Below are 25162 nucleotides of genomic sequence, written 5' to 3' on the forward strand. Positions count from 1 at the left end.
TTGGAGTTGTTCTCTGTCTCACCTCTCACTCTGCCATCTTGAATCTCACTCTTTTAGGAATAGTTGTATTCGCTGTATTTTCAAAGTATATATGGTTTTGGGAGATTTCCGCCACCCTACTCACGCCACCATCTTGAGAAGCAGTCCTACTGCTCTTTATTCCTTCATGTGCATTTGAGTTATTTAATGTTCTTTTATTTCAGTCTGAAAACTCCTTTAGTATTTTTTTATAGGGCAAGCCTGCTAGTTACAAATTGTTTTTGAGAGTGCCTTAATTTGTCCTTCACTTTTGAAGGACAACATTGTGCTGGGTGTAGAATTCTTGATTGACAGCATTTTTCTTCCAGCACCTTGGATATGCCATCCTACTGCCTTCTGACCTCCATGGACTTTGATGAGACACTGTTAATTATTTTAGGATTCTTTGTACATGATGAGTTGTTTCTTTCTGCTTTCAAGATTCTTGTTTGGTCTCCTGACAGTTTATGTGTGTAGATTGAATTTTTAAATTTATTCTGGTTGAAGTTCTTTGAAATTTTTGAATTTGAAAACTTGGTAAGTTTTCAGCCATTATTTCTTCAAATATTCTTTCTGCTCCCTTTTCTCTCTCTTCTCCTTCTGGGACTTTCCTTATATGTATGCTGGTGTGTTCAATGGTGTCTCACAGGCTACTGAGGCTATGATCATTCTCACCTCCCTGTGCCCCTTCCTCAGATTGGATAATCACAATTGAACTATCTTCAAACGAACTTTCATCTACCTGCTCAAATCTAATATTGAAACCCTCAATTTCAGTTATTGTAGTTTTCAAATTCAGAATTTTCATTTTCCTTCTAAAATATAATTTATGTATCTATTGATATTCTTTCCTTGATGAGGCATTTAAAAATGTTTAGACATGGTTTTCTTCTGTCCCTTGAATGTATTTAAAATAATTAATTCAGTCTTTGTCTCAGCTTCTTCAAGAACAGTTCCTGTTGTTCTTCCTGTGTATGGGCCATACATTCTTTCTTTGAATATCTCATAATCTATTGTTGAAAGTCGAACACTTTGAACACTATGATGTGGCAATCCTAGAAATCCATTTCTCTCCCCAGGATTTGTTGTTTTTGGTGCTTGTTATAGTTGTTTAGTGACTTTTCTGAGTGAATTCTTTAGTTTGTAATCTTTACCATGTGTGGTCAATGACATCTCTACTAAGTTAGTTCAGCAGTCAGCTAATGATTGGACAGATTTCCTTAAACACCAGGAACCAAAAAAATAAAAATAATAAAATAAATCCAGTCTGCCAAGGGACTGTGTGTGCGTGTGCATGTGTGTTGGGGCATGACTTGAAAACTCAGCCTAGCAGTTGAAAATCAGCTTTCACTCCCCGTTTGTGCAGATTCTCAAAATTAGCCCCGGTGAGAGTTCAGCTCTATGTACGTACACACAGCTCTATGTACGAACAAGGCATTCTAGACTTATAGAACTCTGTCAAAGCTTTTCAAAGCACCTATGGATATCTATTAGCCCAGCTTTTCCTTTTTTAGGTGTTTTGGTTAGTCTATTGTTTGCCTCAGCTCTTAACTATCTCCCAAGAGAAATGCAACACTGAGACTCTTGTCTATATTTGTTTTCAACAAACACTTCTCCAGGGGGAATACTTTTCACACTGGGTCAATTCTGTGTTAGCTTAACTATAGCCTTCTAAGTGGGGTCTTCCGGAGAACCATCAGACAGGCCAAATAATGACAATTCTTTGGGAATGTGGCTTTGAAAGAACTGTGTTTTATTCCCTCTAGTGGCTGCTAGGCTGCAACAGGAATGTGGGCTTGTCAAACATTGGTTGTCAAAGCTACTGCAGAGCTGGAATGAGGAATGCAACTAGAGCAAGTTAAAATACCACAAAGGGCACTGTTCTGAGATTTAGAGGTCCTTGCTTTGCCATTTCACAGACATCACTTGGCAAAAGCTATTTGACCATTCACAGTGTCTTAGGTCCTATTCTTGTCACTTAACTCAGGCAATTGATGATCTTGCTTCCCACTCCTCTACACAAATTGGCATCTATGTGAGGAGAGACAAAGCTCTTCTCCAGAAGTCCCTTTTCCTTGAATTCTCTTCATTCACATTCTCTTGGATTTTGGCATTTCTTACCACAAATATCAGAACTACAAGTAACTTTCCTTTCATGCATGTTGTGTCCTGACATATGTGGCAGACATGAGGGCTAAAACTGGGTTATACAAGAAACAGGATTTCAAGTGACTTACTGTTAACATAAAAAGTCACTTTAGTTGTTTCTACTAGGTCTGAGGCAGTAGTATTACAGTGCTAGCTGTTAATATGGGTACCAGAAATGAACTAGCTTCTTTGTTTGGGATGGTCAACGATTACATTAGCAAAGCCCATTTTAGAGTTTAGTACTAACCCCAAGCATTGTGCCAACCCCAAGCATTGTGCCATCTTCATTTCTTGCTGAAGATGAAGCACGTTACATGCCATGGACTGGGGATGGTTGAGCCAGCAGCATCTAAGGAACACTTGCAATGAACCCAGATCCCCTTTCTATCCAAATGACAAGCAAGCCTTTGGAAAACAGCAAATTCAATACCTAACCAATGAGCTCGTACTGCCAAGGAAAACTTCCAATTCAAGATAAATTTTTGCTACCCAGTTTTACATCTGGACCACTTATACCAGAAGGGGTACGACACAGGAGATGCAGGCAGAAACTAGAGTACCAAGCAAGTCCATGCACGCACTGAAAACAAACTGGTCAGACCATTATTCAGGGCTAAATGAATAGTGGAAAGTGACCTCAGATTGTCTGCCCCAGTGAACAGAGCCCAAGCACCTCACCTCATGAAGGTGGTCTTGGCCAGGCAATTTGCTTTGGCCAGAGAGATGAGCAGATGGGGTGCACGCAGAGGCACACAGTGTCTGTGTGGTCCGGCCTGCCCACCTGTGCTTCTGCCATCACCACCAACAGCTCTGGGGCAGCTTCTGCACTCTAGCCAAGCTGGAGGGGAGAACAGATGGAGCAGACTCAAGCAAGCCCAGAGCATGCAGTCAAGTCCAGCCAGAGCTCCAGCCTGAGGCACAGTCATCCAGCCGAATCTGTCAGCCAACCTGCAGGGGCATGAGTCAGAATTATTTCACATTGACAAGATTTGGAGCAGCAATAGCAACTGAAAGTTCAGTTATCTTAGGCTCACCGTGAGGGCGAATTTTGTTACTGCTTCCTTTACTGCAGAGCCTCCCATAGTTCCCGGTACATGGCAAGTGTTTAGTAGACATCTATGGCGGTCACATTTGTTTCTTCTAAAATCAGTGACTTAGAATAAAATGGATAAGAATTTATATAATTTGGTAGTAGAGCATGTGGTCCAATTTCAAAATCACCAGTTTCAACAAGGTGCAGAAAATATGTTAAGAGTCATTAGGTGGTTAAGAGCTCTGAAAATGACTGCCTGCATTTGAATCTAGGCTTCATGAGTAACTGGCCAAGTGAATTTGGGCAAAATTCTCTTTGCCTCATACCTCATCTGTTAAATGGTGCTATTAATAGTACCTACCTCCTAGCACAGTTGTGTGGATTGAGGGATATATTTCAAGTACTTACAACCTTGCCTAGTACATAAGTAAACACTGTACAGACAGACATTTCCTGTTATTACCTCCAGTATTAAGACAATTTTCTGCAAAGTTAATAGTTTGCTTGAATCACCTATTTTTATCTACTTGTTCTTACTTTTGTTATTCTCTCTCTATTCATATTCATAATAAGCTTTTGTAGGTTTTCATGGTCTTTTTTTTTTATGGTCAGGAATGTGAAGTGCTGGTATCTATTCCATCCCTCTCCCTTCATCAACCACTGTAAGAACTACGGGTTTTGTTCATCTAGGATATCATCTGCCCCTTTTCTACCTGCTCAAATCATATTTGCTCTTCAATGTCCAGCCTAAATGCCACCTCTTCCATGAAGCCTATTCTGATTTTCCTTCCCAAAGTGACCTTGTTCTCTGACCTTCCTTGGCAATTCATCTCTCTCTGTTACATTTTATACTTACTACCTGAGGGTATATGCATTTCCATGATGAAATTATAAGCTCCAAGAGGACAAGTCCACAATTTCTAGGCTTACTTTCTGTCCACTCCTACCCTCAAGTAAATGGAAAGCAAGCAATAGATATTTGTTGAATAGTATTTTTGAAAACCCATTTAGACAGGTTCATCTAAATTCTAAAACAGCCTTATTGAAAGTCATTAAATTTTTAAAGAAATATTTAAAAAATAGCTATAATGACACTAATTAGACATTAAATGATAAGGGAAAAGAGGTATGCATATAAAAAAGAGACATTTGATTTACTGCATTAAAAAACTTTATTTCATTTAAAAGGTCCAATATAAGCCAAATTAAATCCCAAATTGACAGCTACACTTAGAGATCTCCTGAACTAAATGGCACTGTTTGAGGTGAGTGTCTTGTTAAAGAAGGGCATTTGCTAATACCACCATTTCCCCCAAAGTAGTTCTAAAGCAGAAGCTGGTATTGTTATAATACACATCATATATTTCAGGTGTCATCTTTCATGCAGAAGTTAAAAAGCAAACAGGATTTTCTGTGTGTGAATGAAAACCATTACAGAGCAGGGCCTGAATGTTTCTGACATACCAGGTGTAACTATAAAGGAACGTAAGTGGTGCTATTTTCCTTTGGGTGAGCCGCCTGTGGACCAGCAAGCAATACCGCTGCAGTTACACAAGCACAATCTGGGATGGCACTTTGGGTTCCCCTCCTCAGGTGCAGACCAAGGGAAATTGCTGATCAAGCTGGGGGACAGACTATCACAAAATGTGGTCACAAAGCAATGAAACAGTTTTCCTATTTCAAGCAATGGAAAGAACCACTTCACAAATATTTTTAGTATTAGCATCATTTACACAAAGTGACACAAGATCTAAGTTCATGTATATGAGGATAAATTGAAAACAGCTTGTTACTTTATAGCTACACCGTGGATTGCATTAGATGTGGTAAATCTAGCAGTGTCTAATGAGTCCTTCTGGAAACCAGTTCAATACACGAGTCAAACCCCCTGTAAAAGAGAAGACATGGCAGAGGACGCAAGATTCATCCAACCAACATTCTCAGCCTTCTCTTGCAGGGCACATGGAGGCCTAAGGACAGAAGTTACTGGGAGGGAGGCTTCAACTTCATCTAAGGAAGACCTTTCTAACAGAGTTGCTCAACAACTGAATGGACTGCTTGGTGAGGTAGAGTCACTGGAAGTGTTCAAGGTGGATAGATTACCCTTGTGAAGGGTCTCCTGCATTTGTTAAGAGGTTAGACTGGATGAACCTCAGGTCTCTTTCAATTCTGAGATTCTAGAAAATTCCCTCAGGGAATTCAGAAGCGAATTCCTAAAAGGAAAGAGAAAGCACACATATGTATACTTTTAGAATCCTCTTGAGTTTTTTTCTTTTTTTCAAAAGGTACAATAGAAAATGTAGTCCACTGTCTTTAGAATGCATATGCACCTTCCTACCACTAATAGGAAGGGTCCATTATGACTTCTTTATATTATAAAGATGGAAGATTACATTTATAATTTCTGTAAATATTTTAGAAAAATGCTCAAAATCTAGTAGTCAATGCCCTAGAAACTTTATAGACTTTTTGATAGTATGCACAGATACAAATACATTATTCATTAAATACAACTCACATCTGTGTTTTTATTATACTCTAAAATATACAGGAATCTTGATGTACTGAAAGAGTGCAAGTAAATACAGTATTCAAGCAGTCACTATTTCTATGTACATGCTCATTAATTCTTCAAAACCCCACAAAATTATCAAAGAGATCAAAATACTGTTCTGTGTTTTCACACTTTATATTCAGAAAAACCAGCTGATAATTTACAATGTCATAAAGTTTCCAGTTTTACAATACAAAAAGGATAAAATGAAATTGGGTATCATCTTGTGAAAATTTATGGAACTTTAGATGTGTAAGACCCCCTACGTATGTGAAATCATTCTCACTGTGAAAGTGAGTTATAGTAAAAGCAGAACCATATAAAGTGTTATTTAAAAGCTTAGACTTCAGCTTTTTTTTTTCTTTCTATCTGAAAGGCAGTCTTCCATTTTGACAGGCAATTGCTTCTTTCCCCAAACAGTAGCATATTACAAACATACTACTTCACATCTATTTAGAACCCAATATAAGAAGGCCTTCCAATACCTGGTGACGTTAACTTATCAGTAACAAGGGATTTTTTTCTTTTTGATTCTTCACTAAACAATGGCAACTGAAGTCCCCCAATCCACTGTGGAGGCACAAAAGTAACGTGAGTGACAAAGGTATACCATCCACAGTAGTGAGGCTGTGTATTCAATTCCCAGAACCACTTAGCCTCAAGAGCATGAAAATAATCTACTTTTTGATTTCATGAAATTTTCTTCTAGGCAATTTTTTACATTTTCAAATAAAAATAGTTCAACTTTAAACCTAAACCATTCAGAGCTGGGCAACAGTGGCCCAACCACTCACTATCTCATGTCTACACCGAAAGTATTTCCATCCTGACTGTACCCAGTCACCTGGTTTTTAATTCTAATATAAAAGTTGGAATTTAAAAATTTTTATGTAAAAGAAAAAAAATGTAAAAATACACCTGCTTTCTCTCATGGTTTAATATAGTATTCGAAGGCTTTCAGATGTTTTCTTAAAAAAAATCACTTATAACCAAAACTCAGCTTCATTTTCAGAAATATTAAAGTTTGGTTTAGATAATGTATCATTCACCTCATCCAGTTTCCACAGAATGTCATACTATTAAAAAACCTGTAAGTTACTTGGTCCTTTGGCAATCTGCTTTGCACATAATGCCTACTGTACCAAACTTTTATTGCCTGTAAATTTAGTTGGAGTTTTATTGATAAAATTTCAATGCAGTGTCCTTATCTCTTCACTTACAATGGTGCTACTTGTGTAAGCAGATTAGGGTGCAGTGTCCCAAATTATTCCTGGCACTGCAAAACCAAATCAAACAATTCCATGAAGCAATTTGATATCAAAGTGTTTTTCTCTGGTCAAGCCTATTTCAATACTCTTAGAAGTTCCTTTTGCAAAACTTGCCTTTAAAACTTTTCTTCCTAATGTCATCACATTTCTTAAATTCGCTCACTCTTCGATCTTTCCTCTTAGGTTGAATTTGTATGTGAATAAGAAAGTGCCTTTTTCCTGAAAAAGCACAGTTTGAACCATTAGGGTCAGAACTCCATCCTTCCACCTCCAGCTCAGCCTCTAGTAGGTCTCAGAATCGGAGTCGTTGAGTTCATCCACGTCGGTGTATAAGTACTCCTGGTCCCCACCAATGTTGTTGAAACTGCAGTAGGAGCTAGGCTCACTCCTCATGATGGGCAAGGCTTCGAAGCTGACTGTTTTTGAGGTGTTGGTATAGCGGTTAATGGCATTGAATGTCAGGGATGACAAAGGGCTACTTGATGACACAGGCATCATGGTGGCCAAAATGAGAGCTAGGCAGTCAGCTACGTCCTTATTGGGAGCGCAGGCCAAAGCTGGGGTATAGCCTAGAATTACAGATAAAATTTAAAATAGTAAACATCCTGAGATTCATTTCATTAAAATAAGGAAATAAGCCTAAAGGCCTTCAACTTAGACATACTTTAAAGACTTGGCTTATACTACACTGGTTTAATGAGAATAATTCAGCAATTTCAAATAAACAGAAAAAGAGAAAGTCACAGATATCGAGGAGATTTGACAGACTGCATAACAGATGAGGAAATAGGCCCAGACATGGATTGTTTCCCCAAGACCTCACAACTTACCCATAGAATTTAAATTCACAGGAGACACTGAGCTACAGAAAGGGAGAAAAACCCTAGATTGATAAATCTTTCTTCAAAATGGTGGGAAAGTCTTACCATTAACTTGTAGGTATGTAAGTGCTTACATACTGAGAAATCTAAATGTGGACAGATTCTTAATGAGGCACTGAGCAGGTGCTCAAAAGGAATGTGCTGAATGAGTGACATTTGGCTGTTGATTAACTTTTCTTTTAGGGCCACAGTCCACTGAAGAAAAACAGTAGGTGAACTAAACAGTGAACTGTTAAAACTCCCAAGTCAAAACAAGTGCCTCCTCTGTAACTGTTCACTTCTTCAGCAGAGGACCAGCCTTGGCCCTAGGGCACCACGGTGTCGACATGGCACACCAAGGAAGGAAGTGCTGGTACCTCGGTTGACTCAGGAACTTGAAGATGAATGAAAGATGGTGAGAGCACACACCGTGCGATGCTACGTTTAAATTATCCCACGTGGACCGTTCACAGTGAATGTCTTAAAAGTTTTGGTCTCCAGCTTCAGGTGGTATTGCACATCTAGACACGGTTTTCTCTATTAGTATATTTACTTGTGTTTTAGCCTTCATGCACCCAAATAAATATATGTATATATTTTTAAAAGTACATGTTTGTTTTTTAAACAGCTGAGTGATTTATCCCCAAACGAACATTCATGTAATCACCATCTGGATCAGTTAAGAAAACGTCACCAGCTCAACAGAAGCCCTGTTTGTCCCTGCCCGGTCTATCCCACAAAGGTACCCACTCTCCTAACGTAGGTGGTCATTTCTGTGCTTTCCTTTCTACCTGTATTCGTTCATTTGTTTATTTATTTCCTTTCTGCTGGTATTCTGTGAGATGTATCTTTGTTGTTGTATGTAGCTATAATTAGTTCACTCTGTTACATATACCACTGAGTGATTGTACCATGGTTTAGTTACCTATTCTAATTTATTAAGCATTTAGCTATTTCTAGTTCTCCTATATATTATTCATGCTTTATCAGTTTTAAGAAAGAACGATTTTTTTCCCCCTTCATAAATTTCCTTTTCCAAGGGTCAAAGGGTATGAACGATGCCCCTTTGGACCTGGCAGGAGTGGCGGAAGGGTACGCATATTTTTAATTAAACTCGACCTGCCCAAAGGGATGAGGAGAGTGCTGCAAAGCCTGCCGTCTCTCAGGGGCTCTCTGCATGTCTGGAGGTGACTACTATGCTGTTGCTGGTGGGCAGGGCAACCTATTCAACAGGCCACATGCCTTGGATGAGACCTGGGGGAGAGGGGGCACACAGAAGATTATCTCAGGAGTGTTTTCTAGTCAGAACATGACTAAAAACAGGCTCCTCCCTCTGCATGGAGTTGGTCTGGTCAGATAAGAGAGAGATGAGTGAACCAAGATTCTGAGGAATAGTATCTTCTCACATAACATAAGGATCCAGGCTGGGGTGGTAAGACTACAGGAGAAAAAAGTGGGCCTATTTCTGATATAGTTTCTGATACATCTGAAACTAACATAATGTTATATATTATTATACCTCAATAAAATAAAAAACAAAAAACAAAACCCCAACAATGTTCAGTTCCAGTGACTCTAGTACTAACCTAAGTCATCTAAATAGCTATCAATTCAAGGAACGAGGTATCTGTGAGTGAAGGGAGACTGTCACCTAAAGAAAGACATTATGGCCACATCCCATATGCTGTGACTGTCTCACCTGGCTCTGAAGTGAGCTGCACTTTGTGTCCCAGTGACACTGTGCACCAAAAAGGGAAACAGACATTACTTGGGGAAATACTGGGCACTTGCTGTATTCCCTTAATCACGTATATTTAAAATTCCATATTAAAATCTTATTGCTATACACATTTTAAAAAAAGAATGAAAAAGTTATAATGTTGTGCCAAATTCTGATTTGTCACATAAAACGGACACCAAGAACTGACGCTCACCAATCATGAGGGTCACTAACGATCTTGACAAGAGGTCAGCAGTGTGGTAGGGGCAGGGGCTGGCTGCAGGGATTTAAGAGAGCATGAAGAGAAGAACAGTCCAGCAAGGAGAGCTGGCTCTTGAGTAATTCTGCTGTGAAGTGGAACAGAGAAATAGCAGCAGCTAGCAGCAGTGGTAGGATTAATAAGAGATTTTTTAAGATGAGAGAAACTATATTTAATCCTGATGAGAATAATCTAGGAAGATTCTCATAGAGAATCCTTACTATAGGACACAAAAGTGAAGAACTGTTAAAGTGATTGTCTCAAGTCGGTAAAAGGAATCAGGATCCAGCGCCTAAGTGGTAGGAAGATTAGTTTTAGGTATATTGAGGTATATTATTATACCTCAATAAAATAAAAAACAAAAAACAAAACCCCAACAATGTTCAGTTCCAGTGACTCTAGTACTAACCTAAATCATCTAAATAGCTATCAATTCAAGGAACGAGGTATCTGTGAGTGAACCTGGCACTTAGGGTCTTGATAAACACTTGATGGAACAAATTCTCTGAATACCAAAATAAACAAAGGTGGTAGATATTGGAAACTAAGGTTCACCTGTTAGATGGACTTTTCCTGTTTCTCTTGTCCTCTTATTCCCTTTGCCACAAAATAATTAAGTACTATTCAGTATTAATTTCACTCTCCTCTCTGGCCATTAAAGAATATTTAAGTTTACTTCAAGAATGAATCATTAAAAGTTATCAACTTCAAGTAAGATTTAAGTTAAGGAAAGAGAATAGAACCTACTTACCATTTTCATCTACTGCAAGCACGCTTGCTCCTTTCCCCAGAAGTTCCTGAACCACCATTGTTAGCCCATTCCGGGCAGCAACATGCAGAGGTCTGGAGGAAAATATTATAAATGTACATGTATGTAGGTGCATGCATGTGCACACACACACTCTCTATCTCTCTAATTCTGGCTGTTGAAGGGCACTTTTGCTAACTTGTGAAAACCCAGAGATACAAAGGTGGCATCTTGTCCTCACAGCGATAAAGATGGGAGTGGGGCACCACAGAACCGACATGCAGGGTGCTGTCACCGTGTCAGTGTGCGGGGTAGCGCTGGGCCCCATTAGCAAGTTCCACCTTCACCAAAAGGCTTTTTTTTTTAGTTTCCTTCTAAAACTTAATATTTAAAGAGATGTTACCAATTAAAGTGCATTCTTAAATTACTGTTTTAAGAAATGAGGTTGGCCGACACATGTAACAGAATATATAACAAAAACCGTCAATTACAACAGTAAAAATTCCAATAGGCTTTGAAAGCAACTTACAGATTCTATGACTAATTTTTGTACCCTCAAAAGATAAGTAGGATATGTGAATGGGAACCAACATTGTAAGACTTTTCTCTTTACCAAGTCTCAAAGTAGAATGGAAATGGAAAATGGGAGATGTTGAAGTAAGATCTAAGTGTTACCTGAAGGTTGGTTACTCACATTAAGAACTTGATTCTTTCTGAAACCTCTTTAGCTTACAGATACATATAAACCTTTTTACCTCTTTTACTGCTAGTGTCAAATAATGTCTTATGCCAATTGGTTTCCATAAAACACACAAATTAGCATTACTTTCCATAATAAAATTATGGGTAACTGGGTTGAGAAAAAACATTGTTCTCAATAATAAAAGTTTCAGTTCAAAATCATTTATAGTAATATACTTTTAACTGTAATGATTTTAGAAATGAGTTTTGTCAATCATAAAAACTATCCTTTACTTTTTAATTGCTTCTGTGACTGAGACTGATTCCAGTGGTCCCCAAAGAAAAAAAACCTCAATATTCATTTTCCTAATTACAGGTCACATGGTTTACACTAGACACTGAAAGTACTCACGTTTGCAAGGCTGCATTGGTTGCATTGATGAGGTTTCGATCTGTTATCTTTTCCAATATTAACAAGGCACTAGTTTCATGACCCTATAATTGTGAGATAACTCTAGATAACTTGGGTATCATTAAAGAAACATTTATACAAACATACAAGAACACACAACCCTACTCCATATAGCATGTACATCACCATTTGTATGCCACAAATTTTCTAATGCCTTAACCATTTGTCCAAACGTGTTGGTGGGTGGGTTTAGGGAGAGAGTACATGAATATTTAAGATTAGAGAGATTACAGACAATAATTACATTCCAGCTTATGCTCCACAACTTATTTGGGTTACTGGGCACTTTTATATACCATGGTGGCTACATCAGTAGTCCCCCTGCTCCACCCCAAGAAATCTGATTCCAACCATCACTGGACAGGTTTAGTCCCTAGTTCTGTTCATTTTAGTGAAGTGGAAAAGCTGTAAATGCTGCTGCTGATACTAACAATGACGACAGCTTTAAAGTGTGCACACACCTTGCTGCAAGCCAAGTGGAGGGCGGTGTTTTTACTGTTGTCCTGCACCGTCAGATCCGCACTAGCACTGCTAACCAGCATTTCTGGGAGGAGAAACAGTGTCAGTTCTTATGTTTGTGAACACGTAGCTTAGGTAACTCACAGCCCACTGTACACAAGTGACGATACAAAGCAAAAATAGCCCTCTAATAAAACCTTAAGTGCAAGAAAAATGCTACTATGTAAGATGCACACACTATATTGCTGTATTGTTGTGTAAGTCACAGACACTACAGCAGCAGAACATGTATTTTTTGAGTGTCACTGAATTCCAGTACTGTGTTATACTGAGGCTCTGGATTTACAGTAACTTATTTAACCCTCATGACAACTCTACAAAGTAGGTATTGTTCATTAAAAATGGAACAATTGAGGCATAAGGGCCCTTAGTCAGCAGAGCCAGGGCTCAGATTGAGTCAGTCTGATGCTAGAGCCAGAGTCTTACCACTATCCCTCAGTGCCTTGCTGTAGCCAACTATTCAGTTAGTGAGAGCAGAAGAAAATACTGTGGCCATATCAAAGTGTGGGTGGGGAGCAGGTAAAAGGTTTTCTTTCAATCTCAAGAGTGGTGAAATAACTAGTGGACAATTCAATAAACTAAAGTCAGAAGGCTTGGGATTTAAGTTATACATAGGCAATAAACATACTTAGAACAGTAAAAGTCTTAACCAGTTTCTTTACCAACTGTGTTTGTTTGTCCATTTTCTGCAGCCATCATGAGGGGCGTTTTCCCAGAAGAGTCTATAGAATTGACTTGAGCATTATGGCTGAGCAGCAGCTGTAAGCACTCTACGTGGTCTGTGAAGGCGGCTGCGTGGAGAGGAGTTCTATAGTACAGAAAAACGGGAAGACTGGACTACATCTGCAAGTTGAATATTCTAGAAAAAACTATCCCTTAATTTATGACATAAATTTTCAAGGGTTTACACATTAGGCTTTATCTAAAAGCATTGCCTGGATACGGAGAGGCGTAATGGAGCTTACTTATTTCTGCTATAGAAATTTTATTTCTGATTATAATATAAAAGCCCCTTAAGGAAACTAGTATAAATAGGGATAAATTACAAAATTGCTAAAACATTAAAGACATTTAAACATTTCATTAAAAAACATTTGGGAAGAAATAAATCCTGACCCAATTACTGCTTTCTATTGCAACTGCTCAAAGTCTCTTCCAGCCTTTATTCCTTTTTAGAAAACTGTTAACTTTATCAACAATAATATCTGGGTAACAAATGCATTTCTTAAAAAAAAAAGGGAAATCTTTACATTTTACAAGTTTTAAAAAGAGGAAATCTGGCTAAAAAGTCTAACAGAAAAGGCTTTTATAATGAAAACAATGAAAATTTTATAACAATTTATACTTGCAAATATAAAAATCAACTTTTAATTAATAATGGGTTCTCTGCAAATTCATCCTCAGTCTAATAGCTACAAAACTGTTTTTCACATTGAAAGTAAAACTGCTTTCTACACAGTTGAATTCCTACCTTCCTTTTGAATCTGTGGAGTTCACGATGCTGGCACCTAACGTATCAATCAACATCTCAGCAGCACCTTCATTGTCATTTATCCTGTGTAAGGCAGAAAGGCAGTTACTAACAGCAACAGTGTCTCCTAAACAGCAAACCGAATCTGATTCATTCTGCTTTTACTTACACAGCACAATGCAATGGACTAAAAGCATTTCCTTCCATTTTCTGGAAAACTTCCTGTTCTAAAAGAAGTTCTACACATGTCTCGTGACCTAAATAAGTGAGAATCAGATATTAAAACCCAAAAGAGATACTGAAGTACCCATATACACCCACATATCCCAAACACAAACACAAGAAAGCTTTACATGGAATAAAAACAACCAGTTCACTGAACCCATGGAAGAGCCCATTTTTAGTAGTTTTGGAATCCAAAGTAGAATCTCAAGACCTAGAGTATAGTAGCTTCTTCTAATAATTTTATAGCAGTTTATTACTGATTCAACAAATGCTTGTTCTCTGGGGAAAAAACTCGTTATTCTTTTTCATGATGAGAAGTTAGAGCTATTTGGGCATTATTTTTAAAAATGTCTTATTTATATAGAATAATACAGCTTTCAAAACAATATATATTTACAAAGATAATTAAGTTCAAAACTTAAGTATTTTCTGATTATAGTAATGAGCTAACAGTAAAATCTAAAATACTACAGAAGTGTTTCAAGAGAAAAAGTACCTGTCCCCATCCCACTGCTAGGCACATACTCTAGACTACCATCTTAGCAGTTCCAGAAGATTTCCAGGCACATAAAACTGTATTTATAGAAATGCATACTTCCTTTTGTTATTTTATGCAAATGGCATGTTTAGTTCTGCATCTTGTCTTTTACTTAATAAATTGTATATCTTCTTCCATAATAGCATACACAGAAATCTTATTCTTGAATGTTTGGAAGAACTTTGTAAGTATTGGATTACATATAAATGACTTTAGTCTCTAGTTACGGATTTCAAGGTGACCGCTAGTTTGTTTTTCTCTGTAATATTATCAGCAATGCTGTAATGAAACATTCTAGCACCTTAAAAAAAAAAATGCTTTTGCAGAAAAACTTCCCAGAACTTATATTGTTAGGTTAAAGGACTACTGCATATTGATTACTGATAGATATCAGGCCCATAGTTTTTAATATCAATTTTGTAAATAAATAGAGAAAAGCCCAAAACTCTTATGTTCTTAACCTACTTTTCAAAGCCAATGTTTTAGTAAAAACACCCTGCAATTGGAATGCTTCATTTATTTCATTAGTCATCTGGGATTTGCTTTAGGAATAAATTAGATGCTTACATAGCCTGTCTATTTCAACAACTTAATATTAGGCTAACAAGTGATGTTATATTTCCTTTCTTTTTAAATTAATCAAATATTCTCAAACAGTTAACTCAACTTAATCTTTTCCTATGACTGATTATTTTCACCTGAAAAGAAAGTATGTTTTAGGAAACCTGTATTTGTGTTCTGTCTTTTGTCAGTTCTTTCCTCTAACTCTGTGGTTCTTCTGCGCTTCAGGAGGCTTCTGGCCAAGTCTGGAGGTGTGTTTGCTCACCCCCCTCCTGGGGGTGGGGGAGTGGATGCTGTTGGCACCTAATGAGAAGCCAGCAGCGTTGCTGACCATCTTGCAGTGTGCACAGCAGGCCCCCGCAGCACAGGCTCCGTGGCCCCAGCTGTCTGCAGTGCTGAGGCTGAGAGTCTGCTCTGTCTCTTCCCAAATGCTAAATCGGACCCAAGAAGTAACCCAGGAAATCGTGCAGCGTGCTTTCAGGTCTCCCACTGCCCTGCTATGGCAGCTCTCAAGGTGGAGCTCAGGGAACGCTGCGGGGCTACTGCAAACTGTTCTTCTCTTAAACTAGACATTAAGGAAATCTGGCATTCTTTTCACTAAATGTTTGTTTGTTTTGGAAAATACTTTCATTAAAATGTTATTCAGATTAACATGTAATAGATTATCATTTCAAAATAAACTAATAAATACCTCTAAACTTATTTCTAATTTTCAAGTAACATACAAACATTAATAGCTGTAACTCACAGGTCCTAAGACTGAGAAGTCTGAGAATCTCTATCTGAGATGACTGCTGAGTGTAAATGGGGAGAGAGTCATGGAGCTACTGATTACCTCCAGCAGTCATAACTGGGTCATAAAACCCTCATCACTGAGTGTTCCAGTTTATGAAATAAAAATAATGATAAAACTCTTCACGTTTCAGAGGGATATTCTGAGGATGCTTACAGCTTCATAAGAACTGATAAATCTTTAAAAGGAACAGATGAAATAATGTAAGTACTAAGTTCTGTGACTGATTACATAAACTGAAAATCTGAACTTAAAAGTTTAATGTGGATGACCGGTTCTAAAACCTTGCTGTCATTCCATTTTAATTTTGAGAGAACGGCTGTCTTGTGTTCTGTTGGAGTGCTTCCCATCATTTTTTTAGCTAAATAGTAATTACCAGTCAAAGAAAGACCATTCTGCATACTCTACTCTCAGAACACCAAATTATAAAAACAGCTTTTGAATATAAAGATGGTATTAATTTTGGACTGCCTATATAGTCTCTCACTGTATACAGCCAGCACACACCTAATTCCTTCCAGCTCAATTCAGTCACCACACAGTTCTGCTAGTCTGGAGACTAGACACATCTGTTATGATCTTTAAATGGCAACCAGGCATGTAGTTTGTGCAAAATTTTGTCTCTTGTGCACAGTGTGCTTAGAGGGTCTAAATTCAGCAGTGGTAGAGCAGGAACTCATTTCAGGGAAATTGTGTTCCTTCTCTAGAAAGACCTGATGACAAGGAATGCTAGATGGCAACTCTCCAAAGGACAGTGACAGCAATACAATTACAAGTAAATGCTCTACCTGAGTAAAAAATGCCTCACTGTGGGATTTTTTTCCCTATGGTTAATTCTCAGTGATCTAATAAAAAAATATCAAGCAATAAAAGTCAACTTCAAAACAGCTTTATATCACTGACTTCTTATATAAACAAAATTCACAAAATTCACATCTGTAGAGTTTTCCATTTTCCTTATACTTGTAAAATGTCAAACTACATTACAGAAACAAACCAGATTTCAATAGCAAATACAGTATCTTCTTTGACTTAGGACTAGTCTTTGGCTACTTCACTGTACTCATTAAATATAAAGTTCAGTGAGTTGAAAAGGGAAAAAAGAGAGGTTGAAATCCAAAGGTTTCCTATTTTCCAAAACTGTTCTAAGATCTGAGGTAGTAAAAATGAAACTAACTAAACTAAGGTTTTTGAATTAGCAACCATTTAACTATTGAAGTTTTTATGGTACCGTCACTACTCAAGAATGACCAATAGTAAGTACAGGACAACCCTCAAGAAGAAACCAAAACTTTCTCACAGCAAAGGATTAGAACTCTCAATCTGCCACAAAGATAAATCATAAAATAAAATATAAATAAGAAAATAAAAATATTCTTTCTAGAAAATACTTTAACATTTAATTAAACTACAATTTGGAAAGTCAGATGTCTCCTCTTTTACCATTAACACAATATTATTTGTCAAAATGGCTCCCAGTGAAACAACATGAAGCAGCATATTTCTGAGCATATTTACTGTTTCTAAAAATTTTTTTAAAGCAAGTCAACATATTTTCCTTACATTTTGAGGATAGGTAGTTACTGTTTTGTAGATATGTTCTTATAACTAACATTAATCTCAATGCTACACTCAAAGTCAAACAAAACCCCTCATACTCTGGCTGCTAAAGCCCTAGGCCCAAATTTTGGCAGGAATGGTACTTATGTTATCCATAGTGTACCTTAGTGTTTTCAGTGATGATCGACTCTATGGCCCTACACAAGGAAAAAATTAGTATTTCTCAACATGTTTCATTACTTAAATTATTCTAATTAGTGACAGACATTTTATCAACCAAACTCCATTTTTAACACTGTATCTTAAAAATTGCTTTCTTCTTTTCTGAGTGACTTTTAGCGAGCCTACCTGTAAAAGGACTAGCTGACTGAGCCTTTAGGATCCTAAAAGTCAGTCTGTTTTAACCATGTAGCCAAGTTAACTTAACCATTAAAGGTTTTAAGTTTCTCAAATTTCTACTCCCATGATCTGCTAGGATTTTATTTCTTTAAAATGTTGTACATACATTCATGGATAGGAAGAATTAATATTGTAAAAATGTCTAAAATGTCCATAGCAATCTACAGATTCAAATGCAATCCCTATCAAAATACCAGTGGTATTTTTCACAGAACTACAGCAAATAACCTAAAATTTGTATGGACTCACAAAGGACCCTGAGTAACAAAAGCAATCTTGGGAAAGAACAAAGCTGGGGGTGTCATGCTCCCTGATTTCAAACTATACCACAAAGCTACAGTAATCGAAACAGTATGGTACTGGCACAAGAAGAGTTGCATAGCTCAATGGAAAAGAATAGAGAGCCCTAAAATAAACCCACACTTATAATGTCAATTAATACATGACAAAGGAGACAAGGATATACAATGGGGAGAAGACAATCTCTTGATTAAATGGTGCTGGGAAAACTGGACAGAATGAAACTTGACTACTGCCTTACACCATACACTAAAATAAACGAGAAGGATTAAAGACCTAGATATAAGACTGAAGCTACAAAACTCTTAAAAGTAGGCAGCAAATTCTTGACCTTAGCAATGTTTTTTTGGATATGTCTCCCCAGTTAAGAGAAACAAAGCAAAATAAACAAGTGGTACCACATCAAACCAAAAAGCTTCTGCACAGTGAAGGAAACCAGTGACAAAAAGAAAAGGCAACCTAGTGAATAGCAGAGTATTTTTGCAAATGAAATACCCGATAAAGGGTTAATATCCAAGATATATAAAGAACTCATGTAACTCAACACTGAAACCCCAAATAATCCAATTAAAAAACAGACAAAGGAACTGAATAGACATTTTTTTCAAAGAAGATAAAGAGATGGCTAACAGATGCTCCACATCAGTAGGCATCAGGGAAATGCAAAGCAAAACCACAGTGAGATATCCCCTCATACCAGTCAGAATGGCAAATACCAAAAAGACAAGAAATAACAAGTGTTGGTAATGAAAAGGGAACCCTTGTGCACTGTTGGTGGGGATATAAACTGGTATAGCCACTATAGAAAGCAATATGAAGGTTCCTCAAGAAATAAAAAACAGAGAAACCATATGATCCAGTAACTCCTGTTCTGAGTATTTACCTAAAGAAACAAAACTACTAATTCAAAAAGATACATGCACCCCTATGTTTGTTATTATACACTCATTGTAAAAATACACTGAGGCATTATTTATAATAGCTAAGATATAGAAGCAACTTAAGTGTTCATCCACAGATGAACAGATAAAGAAGATGTGCTATATGTACACAATGGAACAATCCTCAGCCATAAATCAGAATGAAATCTTGCCATTTGCAACAAAATGGATGGACCTAGAGGGTGTCATGTTAAGTGAAATCTAAAAAAGAAAGCAAACAAACAACAAAACAGAACAAAACCCTAGAAAACAGACAACAGACTCACAAATACAGAGAACAAACTTATGGTTGTTGGGGGGTGGGGGTGCGGTACAGCCTGCAGGTGAAACAGGTGAAGGGGATAAAGAGGTACAAACTTCCAGTTATGAAGTAAGTAAGCATGGATGAGAAGTACAGCATTAGGGAATGTAGACAATAATATTGTAATAGCTTTGTATGGACACACACGGTAACTATACTTACGGTGAGCATTTCATAATGCATATACAAATGTCAAATTATACTATGTTGTATGCTTGAAACTAATATACTTTGTCAACTATACTTCAATAAAATTTTTTAAATGTTGAGCATACATGTTACCATTGATATAAAAATCTTATCTTGCAATGTGCTCAGAAAACATACAAATTTCAGTTCAGCATATTAAGCATTTTGTTTCTCCTACCTTTGTCATTTTTTTCATAACACAAGTATATTTGAAAATAAAAGAACATAATCAAAAGACAAGCATACCTGTACCAAAGACATTGGAAATGAAACACAAAATACTTGTAAAAAGCAAAGGTCTATTCCTAATTACAACCCTTAAATAGAATTCATGCCTCATATCGAATTTACCGAGTATCATAATTCCTCCAAGTGGTAAAGATACCTCAAGACAAATGCTGAGCATAGAAACCACAGGGCATAAATCTGCAAAGAAGTAAAAAGCTAACCTTTTCCAACAATATGGCTTCTCTCTCACTTACCAACTTTACATTTCCCTGTATGGCCCCGGAAGATGACTGGTTAGCCAGACACGGGTAATATTCCTCAAGGGAGGAACAACCTAAGACAGGCACAGTCGCAGGGGGGCCATCAGGTGAGAAATTGGGGATCAACAGAGGCTTAGAAACCTCACCCCCCCGTTTTGAGAGAAATCTTCTGCATCCGTGGATGTTTTAATGCCCTTGTCTAGCTTGGATTAACACATAGTCTACAGGCACACACCTGATCATCTACATTTGCTCTTACAACACTAAACTATGTTTTCTACCTTTATCTTGCATCTACCTACCACTTCAGCATTTTATTAAAAATAAAAATAATAATAATAATAAAGGGAGAAATGTGGGATCCATATATAAATCAAGTATAAAAATCAAACGAATATTCATATTTGACCTGATTGTTTATAGTTCATAATGCCATAATGCATGATCAAAACCAAAAGTTTCTGTGATGACTGCCCTTGTACTGTTCACCATGTAAGAACTTATTCACTATGTAAGAATTTGTTCACCATGTAAGAACTTGTTCGTTATGCTTCAGAAGATTGGAGACTGATGAGAATTAGGCTTGGGGTGGATTAATGATTGTGTATTGAGCATTGACTCCCCTATACAGAATTTTATTGTTGTTAACAACCATTTGATCAATAAATACGAGAGATGCCCTCTCAAAAAAAAAAAAAAAAAAAAAAAAGGCAAAGGTCTAAGACAAATTTCAAACTTAGAGATAGCTCAAAACACCTTTGATAAGAAGTATAAAACATTACAGACAGCATGCTAACTGGCTATAGCATGACAAGGGATAGGAGTAAGCTACAACCACACAGACTATTCCTATGCTTCCCAATCATCTTAAACTTTAAATTTGCTTTGTAAATATGCCATTCTCATGACTATCAGGGTATGTTATAGTTAGTCATCTCTGGTTGGTACATATATGCATCTAATGTAGGTTTACATATGTATACTTAACCGTTGTAGCAGGCCCAGTGAAGTGCTGTATACCCATGATTGTCTGCTATGGCTGGATTTGCATCCACAGATGCTGCTGACTGCAAAAGGGCTCCAACAACACCAATGTGTCCACAGGCAGCTGCCAAATGTATAGGAGTGCAGCCCCTGCTATCCCGAAGTAAGCACTTAGCACCATGCTGAAGTAATGCATCTACACATTCTTCATGGCCTGTAACTGCCTGAAAGAAAAATTATTTGCATGTAAGTTGAATATATTATGCTGGGCACTACATGTCAACTAAATCTAATTAAAAAATTTTAAGTCCATATTCCCCATATCCTTCATCCAATTAAGGCATGTATCATTTTTTGAGTAATTCAGTATTTTTAATCAAAGTGACTTAGAAATTCAGGTAAAGCAGTAACTGTCAGAATATAAGGAGTATGAAAAACAGGAATAGATGAACTTAGAATTCACTGACAATTATGACATTTCAAAGGTAAAAAAGATAAAAACATTTAAGAAAATAGTGATAATGGAAAAAGAATTGATATTAATTCTACTCAAGAATTCACAGTTTTAAAGTTTTGTTCCAACAATCCTGTTCCCTGGATTAATTGTTAGTAGTTGTTTAAAATTAGTGTTCAAAAACTACGATGCTCAAAGATAACGATAAAGATTATTTGGTAAAAATTGAATGAAGATAAAATAAATGAAGCCTAGAGTTCAGTTTTAAGTAAATGAGGTCATAAAAACTTTGTAAAGAAATGGGATCTCTTTGCTTACCCCTCTATGCAATGCTGTCCTTCCCCACTTGTCTTTGGCATCGATGTCAGCCCCTTTGTTCAGCAATGAGTAGACACAGTCTGTGTGCCCGTTAAGGACAGACAGCATCAGAGGAGTCCTGGGCAACAGTGGTAATGTTTGGTGTTAGCACTTCAGACTCCACTCCATGACAAACAGTGCGCTAGCCTATGTTCTAAACATGCCTTTTTGTGATGTACCTTTAAAATGTACTTAAATTAAAAAACTATATACAATGTTACTCAGTTAAACACTGTGTATGACAGACTTAGGAGCAAAAGTATGAAGATTACCAACATCCTAAAAATAATGTAAAAATCATTAAAACTTACTGTCCATTTCCATCTTGAATATCTACTGCATTCTGTGGTTCTGCATTTCCTATTAGCAGTCGTAAACACTCTGAATGACCATTTGTTGCTGTAAAGTGATATTTAAAAATTTCAGTAATTATATGTAATGGTAAAACAGAAACTGTCATTGGAAGAGCACATTTCCTAGATAGAATTTTGGGACAGTTTCACTGAACTTCATGGGCAAGAAAGAAAAATACCTATAGATTTTTATTGCCTTTGTTGGTAAAACTGAATAGACATAAATTCCTTACAGTAAATCATGGCCATCGCTATCCCTTATCGTCTACCCTGCTAACAGAATGTTCATTTTATTTAACTTTCTGGTGGTGGCAATGTGGTCAAGGGAAGGTGGCCTGCCCCTAGCCAAGGGATGAAATCATGATAAGATCAAGTCAATCACAGCAACTCCATTCTCCATTGCTGGTGACTGGCTTCAGGGTGAGCTCTGGTCCAGTTCTGACCACTGAGATGTTAAGAAGTCTGGAGGGCTTCTGGGAAATATTTTTATTCCTAATAATGAAAAGTCATCCTTCTCTCCTGATTTTAGATGTGAACCTGTATAGAAGCAGCAAGCACTCTGTCACATGAGTGCAAAGGCAAGAGTGTTTAATAGAGAATCTTACATAATCTTTTAATTTAACACTACTGCTGAACCAGCCCGGGAACTGCCTCTGCCTCTGACATTTTATGTAGGAACTAAACTTCTGTAACTTAAGTCACCTGTTAGTGGGCTACTATGAAAGAATTCCAACTGATACATATATAATAAAAGAAAAACTGATCCTTATAAACAACATATTTCTATGTCCAAATACATAAAATGGGCAATGGTATAATTAGAAGTGACCTCATGAAAACAGTAAGCTTGTAAGGTAAGTTAAATTCTTGGCAAAATTCAGGTCCTGCCCATAAGATAATAAAGTTTTAAGTTTAAGGAAATATGTAAGTCACATAATAATGAAGAAAGGAATATCTATCACTATTCTTTCATAATTAAAAGATGACAAAACTAATAAAAGTAAGCTAGGTACCTTATATTCTATAGTACCTTTTAAGAGCTATATTCAATTCTAAGAGGTATTACTTAAGACTCGTGGCTCAAAATCACTTCCACCTCCTTGCCACCTATCTGTATGCCATACCATGCCAGCAGCTCTCACAGTAATCAGTAACAGTGGCACTGAAGCACCCCACTAGAAAATCCTATTTGGTTCATTATTTCTTTAATGAATTCACTTACACTCAGTACACAGCAGCTGCTGACCAGCTTTTGTGTCATGTAAGTTCAATATCCAAAATATTGCATACATACCATCACTGTGGGAAAAGATGTTCACATACAGAAAAAAACATCCTTTTCATGACTTATGAGTTAGATACCCCCTAGCAAATCTCCAAATGGGAAAGGTGTCTATAGAACCAAGGTTTGCATTTATTGAGTAGGTAGGTACAAACAATAACCTGTAGTTCTTTCAGTGGGTCGGACTCATAGGCCTTATGACATTGGTTAGACACTTCTCAGGGACTGGTCAGTGTCTTGGTTTAATATTTACCTATTAAGAGTGCAAATATTCCATGAAAGCTTTAAATTAACTTGACAAATGATCTGTGCTTAGTTTCTCAAGACGCAGAAGAGATAACAACAGCATCCTGACCTCTTATTCTTATCACATAGCAGTTTATATACATATGTTTATTAGGAGTTTTAGTCCACTATTAAAATTTTTGTCTTTGAGCCCTGCCTGAATTATCTGATAATTTCTGAAAGGCTGTTCTGGAGCAACAGTGGATGTTACCTATAGTCTTTTACTATGCAGGTTTTCCAAAGGACTGGAAACCAAGCCTGAGACGCACACTCTCCTGTGCCCTTCAGGCTCACTCTAGAATAACCAAACCAAGTGAAATGAGTCTCATCCTATAAGGATGGCCTATTGGCAATGAACAAAATACTTGTCTTGGATTTCTTCAAGGGTCCCAGTTCTGGTTATTTAAGACAGGCACTACCTTGTAGTAAGTCCCGCTGAGAGCTGTGAATCTGCACCTGCTATGACTTGGCTGGCATCAAGTGGCCACAGTGGCATGGTCACAGACTTTTCCATTTTCACATATCCACAACACCACAATCACATCATAGACTAGTTCTTGCAAATAAAGTAGGTGCTCTATAATTCTTGTCTGAATAAATGTTTAATGCAGTACCTGGCACAGTAAGTCAAAATGTTTACTGACTGTTAAATGAAAGCACATACCAATTCAAAATAACTTCCACCAAAAAGAAGTAAAGTATATTGCATTGTTTTGTTTAAGTAGTACTTCAGAAGTTAGATTATTATATAAACCCAATTTATAAGGCAGATAATGATTTTTTAAAGGGATAGTAATCTTGCTGTTGGCTTTTCCTTGAGCACAGAACCATATGATCTTTCAAAGTCAAAAACAATTACTAGGAGTGTAATATACAAGAAATTGGAAAAGAAAAGAGTATTAGATGGAAAGTGGTACATAAAATCATTATATGATTTTTGACATACCTGCTGCATGTATAGGTGTTCTCTTTAAAATATAATCTTTTACCAAGATTGAAGCTCCCTGATTAATGAGTACATCCACACATTCAACATGGCCCTTAAATGCTGCCAGATCTAATGGTGTTCGTCCACTGCTATTTCTCACATCAAGATCTAACAAAGACTGTACTAACACTTCCAGTGCTTGATGATGACCGTGATAGGCCTAGGAATAAAAAATATATAAATTAAAAAAGAAAAACAAAACCAAACATATTTAGATGACTTCCCTGACACCTTAGTAGTCATAAAGGATGCAAACTTTTCTTCACATTATTATATTTGATATACTCCAAAACCTCAGTATTGAAAAGTCAGAAAGTTAACTATACATTTTTCTAATAACCAAATAGTAGGCTACAGTGTTAGGGAATGGGTATTCCACAAAGTTCAAATGACAGGTGATTTCCTTCGTAAGA

General features: G+C 37.0%; 1 protein-coding gene and 1 long non-coding RNA gene across 12 annotated transcripts in view; one reads left to right on the plus strand and one right to left on the minus strand.

Annotated features, from left to right (window-relative positions):
* Positions 1-5707: 5707 nt before the first annotated feature.
* The window catches only part of ANKRD28 (ankyrin repeat domain 28), a 213738-nt gene continuing 194283 nt past the window's right edge, over positions 5708-25162 (minus strand). For all 10 annotated transcript variants that reach the window (XM_073223458.1, XM_073223460.1, XM_073223457.1 and 7 more), the window contains 11 exons: positions 24708-24909; positions 22153-22240; positions 21803-21920; positions 21035-21254; positions 13921-14008; positions 13752-13835; positions 12943-13088; positions 12223-12305; positions 11702-11784; positions 10612-10703; positions 5708-7590 (listed from right to left, as the gene is read on the minus strand). In XM_073223458.1, the coding sequence (XP_073079559.1) occupies positions 7304-7590; positions 10612-10703; positions 11702-11784; positions 12223-12305; positions 12943-13088; positions 13752-13835; positions 13921-14008; positions 21035-21254; positions 21803-21920; positions 22153-22240; positions 24708-24909 (1491 nt within the window). In that variant the 3' untranslated portion in view covers positions 5708-7303. The remainder of the gene's footprint in view (positions 7591-10611; positions 10704-11701; positions 11785-12222; positions 12306-12942; positions 13089-13751; positions 13836-13920; positions 14009-21034; positions 21255-21802; positions 21921-22152; positions 22241-24707; positions 24910-25162) is intronic.
* Positions 7597-13084, plus strand: LOC140846570 (uncharacterized). 2 transcript variants are annotated; one of them, XR_012125807.1, is made up of 3 exons: positions 7597-8388; positions 8510-8623; positions 12973-13084. It is a non-coding gene; the product is annotated as an uncharacterized lncRNA (long non-coding RNA). The 2 variants fall into 2 exon arrangements; XR_012125806.1 differs by having other exon boundaries at positions 7597-8296.

Source organism: Manis javanica, chromosome 15 (assembly GCF_040802235.1).
Source record: "Manis javanica isolate MJ-LG chromosome 15, MJ_LKY, whole genome shotgun sequence".
NCBI lineage: Eukaryota > Metazoa > Chordata > Mammalia > Pholidota > Manidae > Manis > Manis javanica.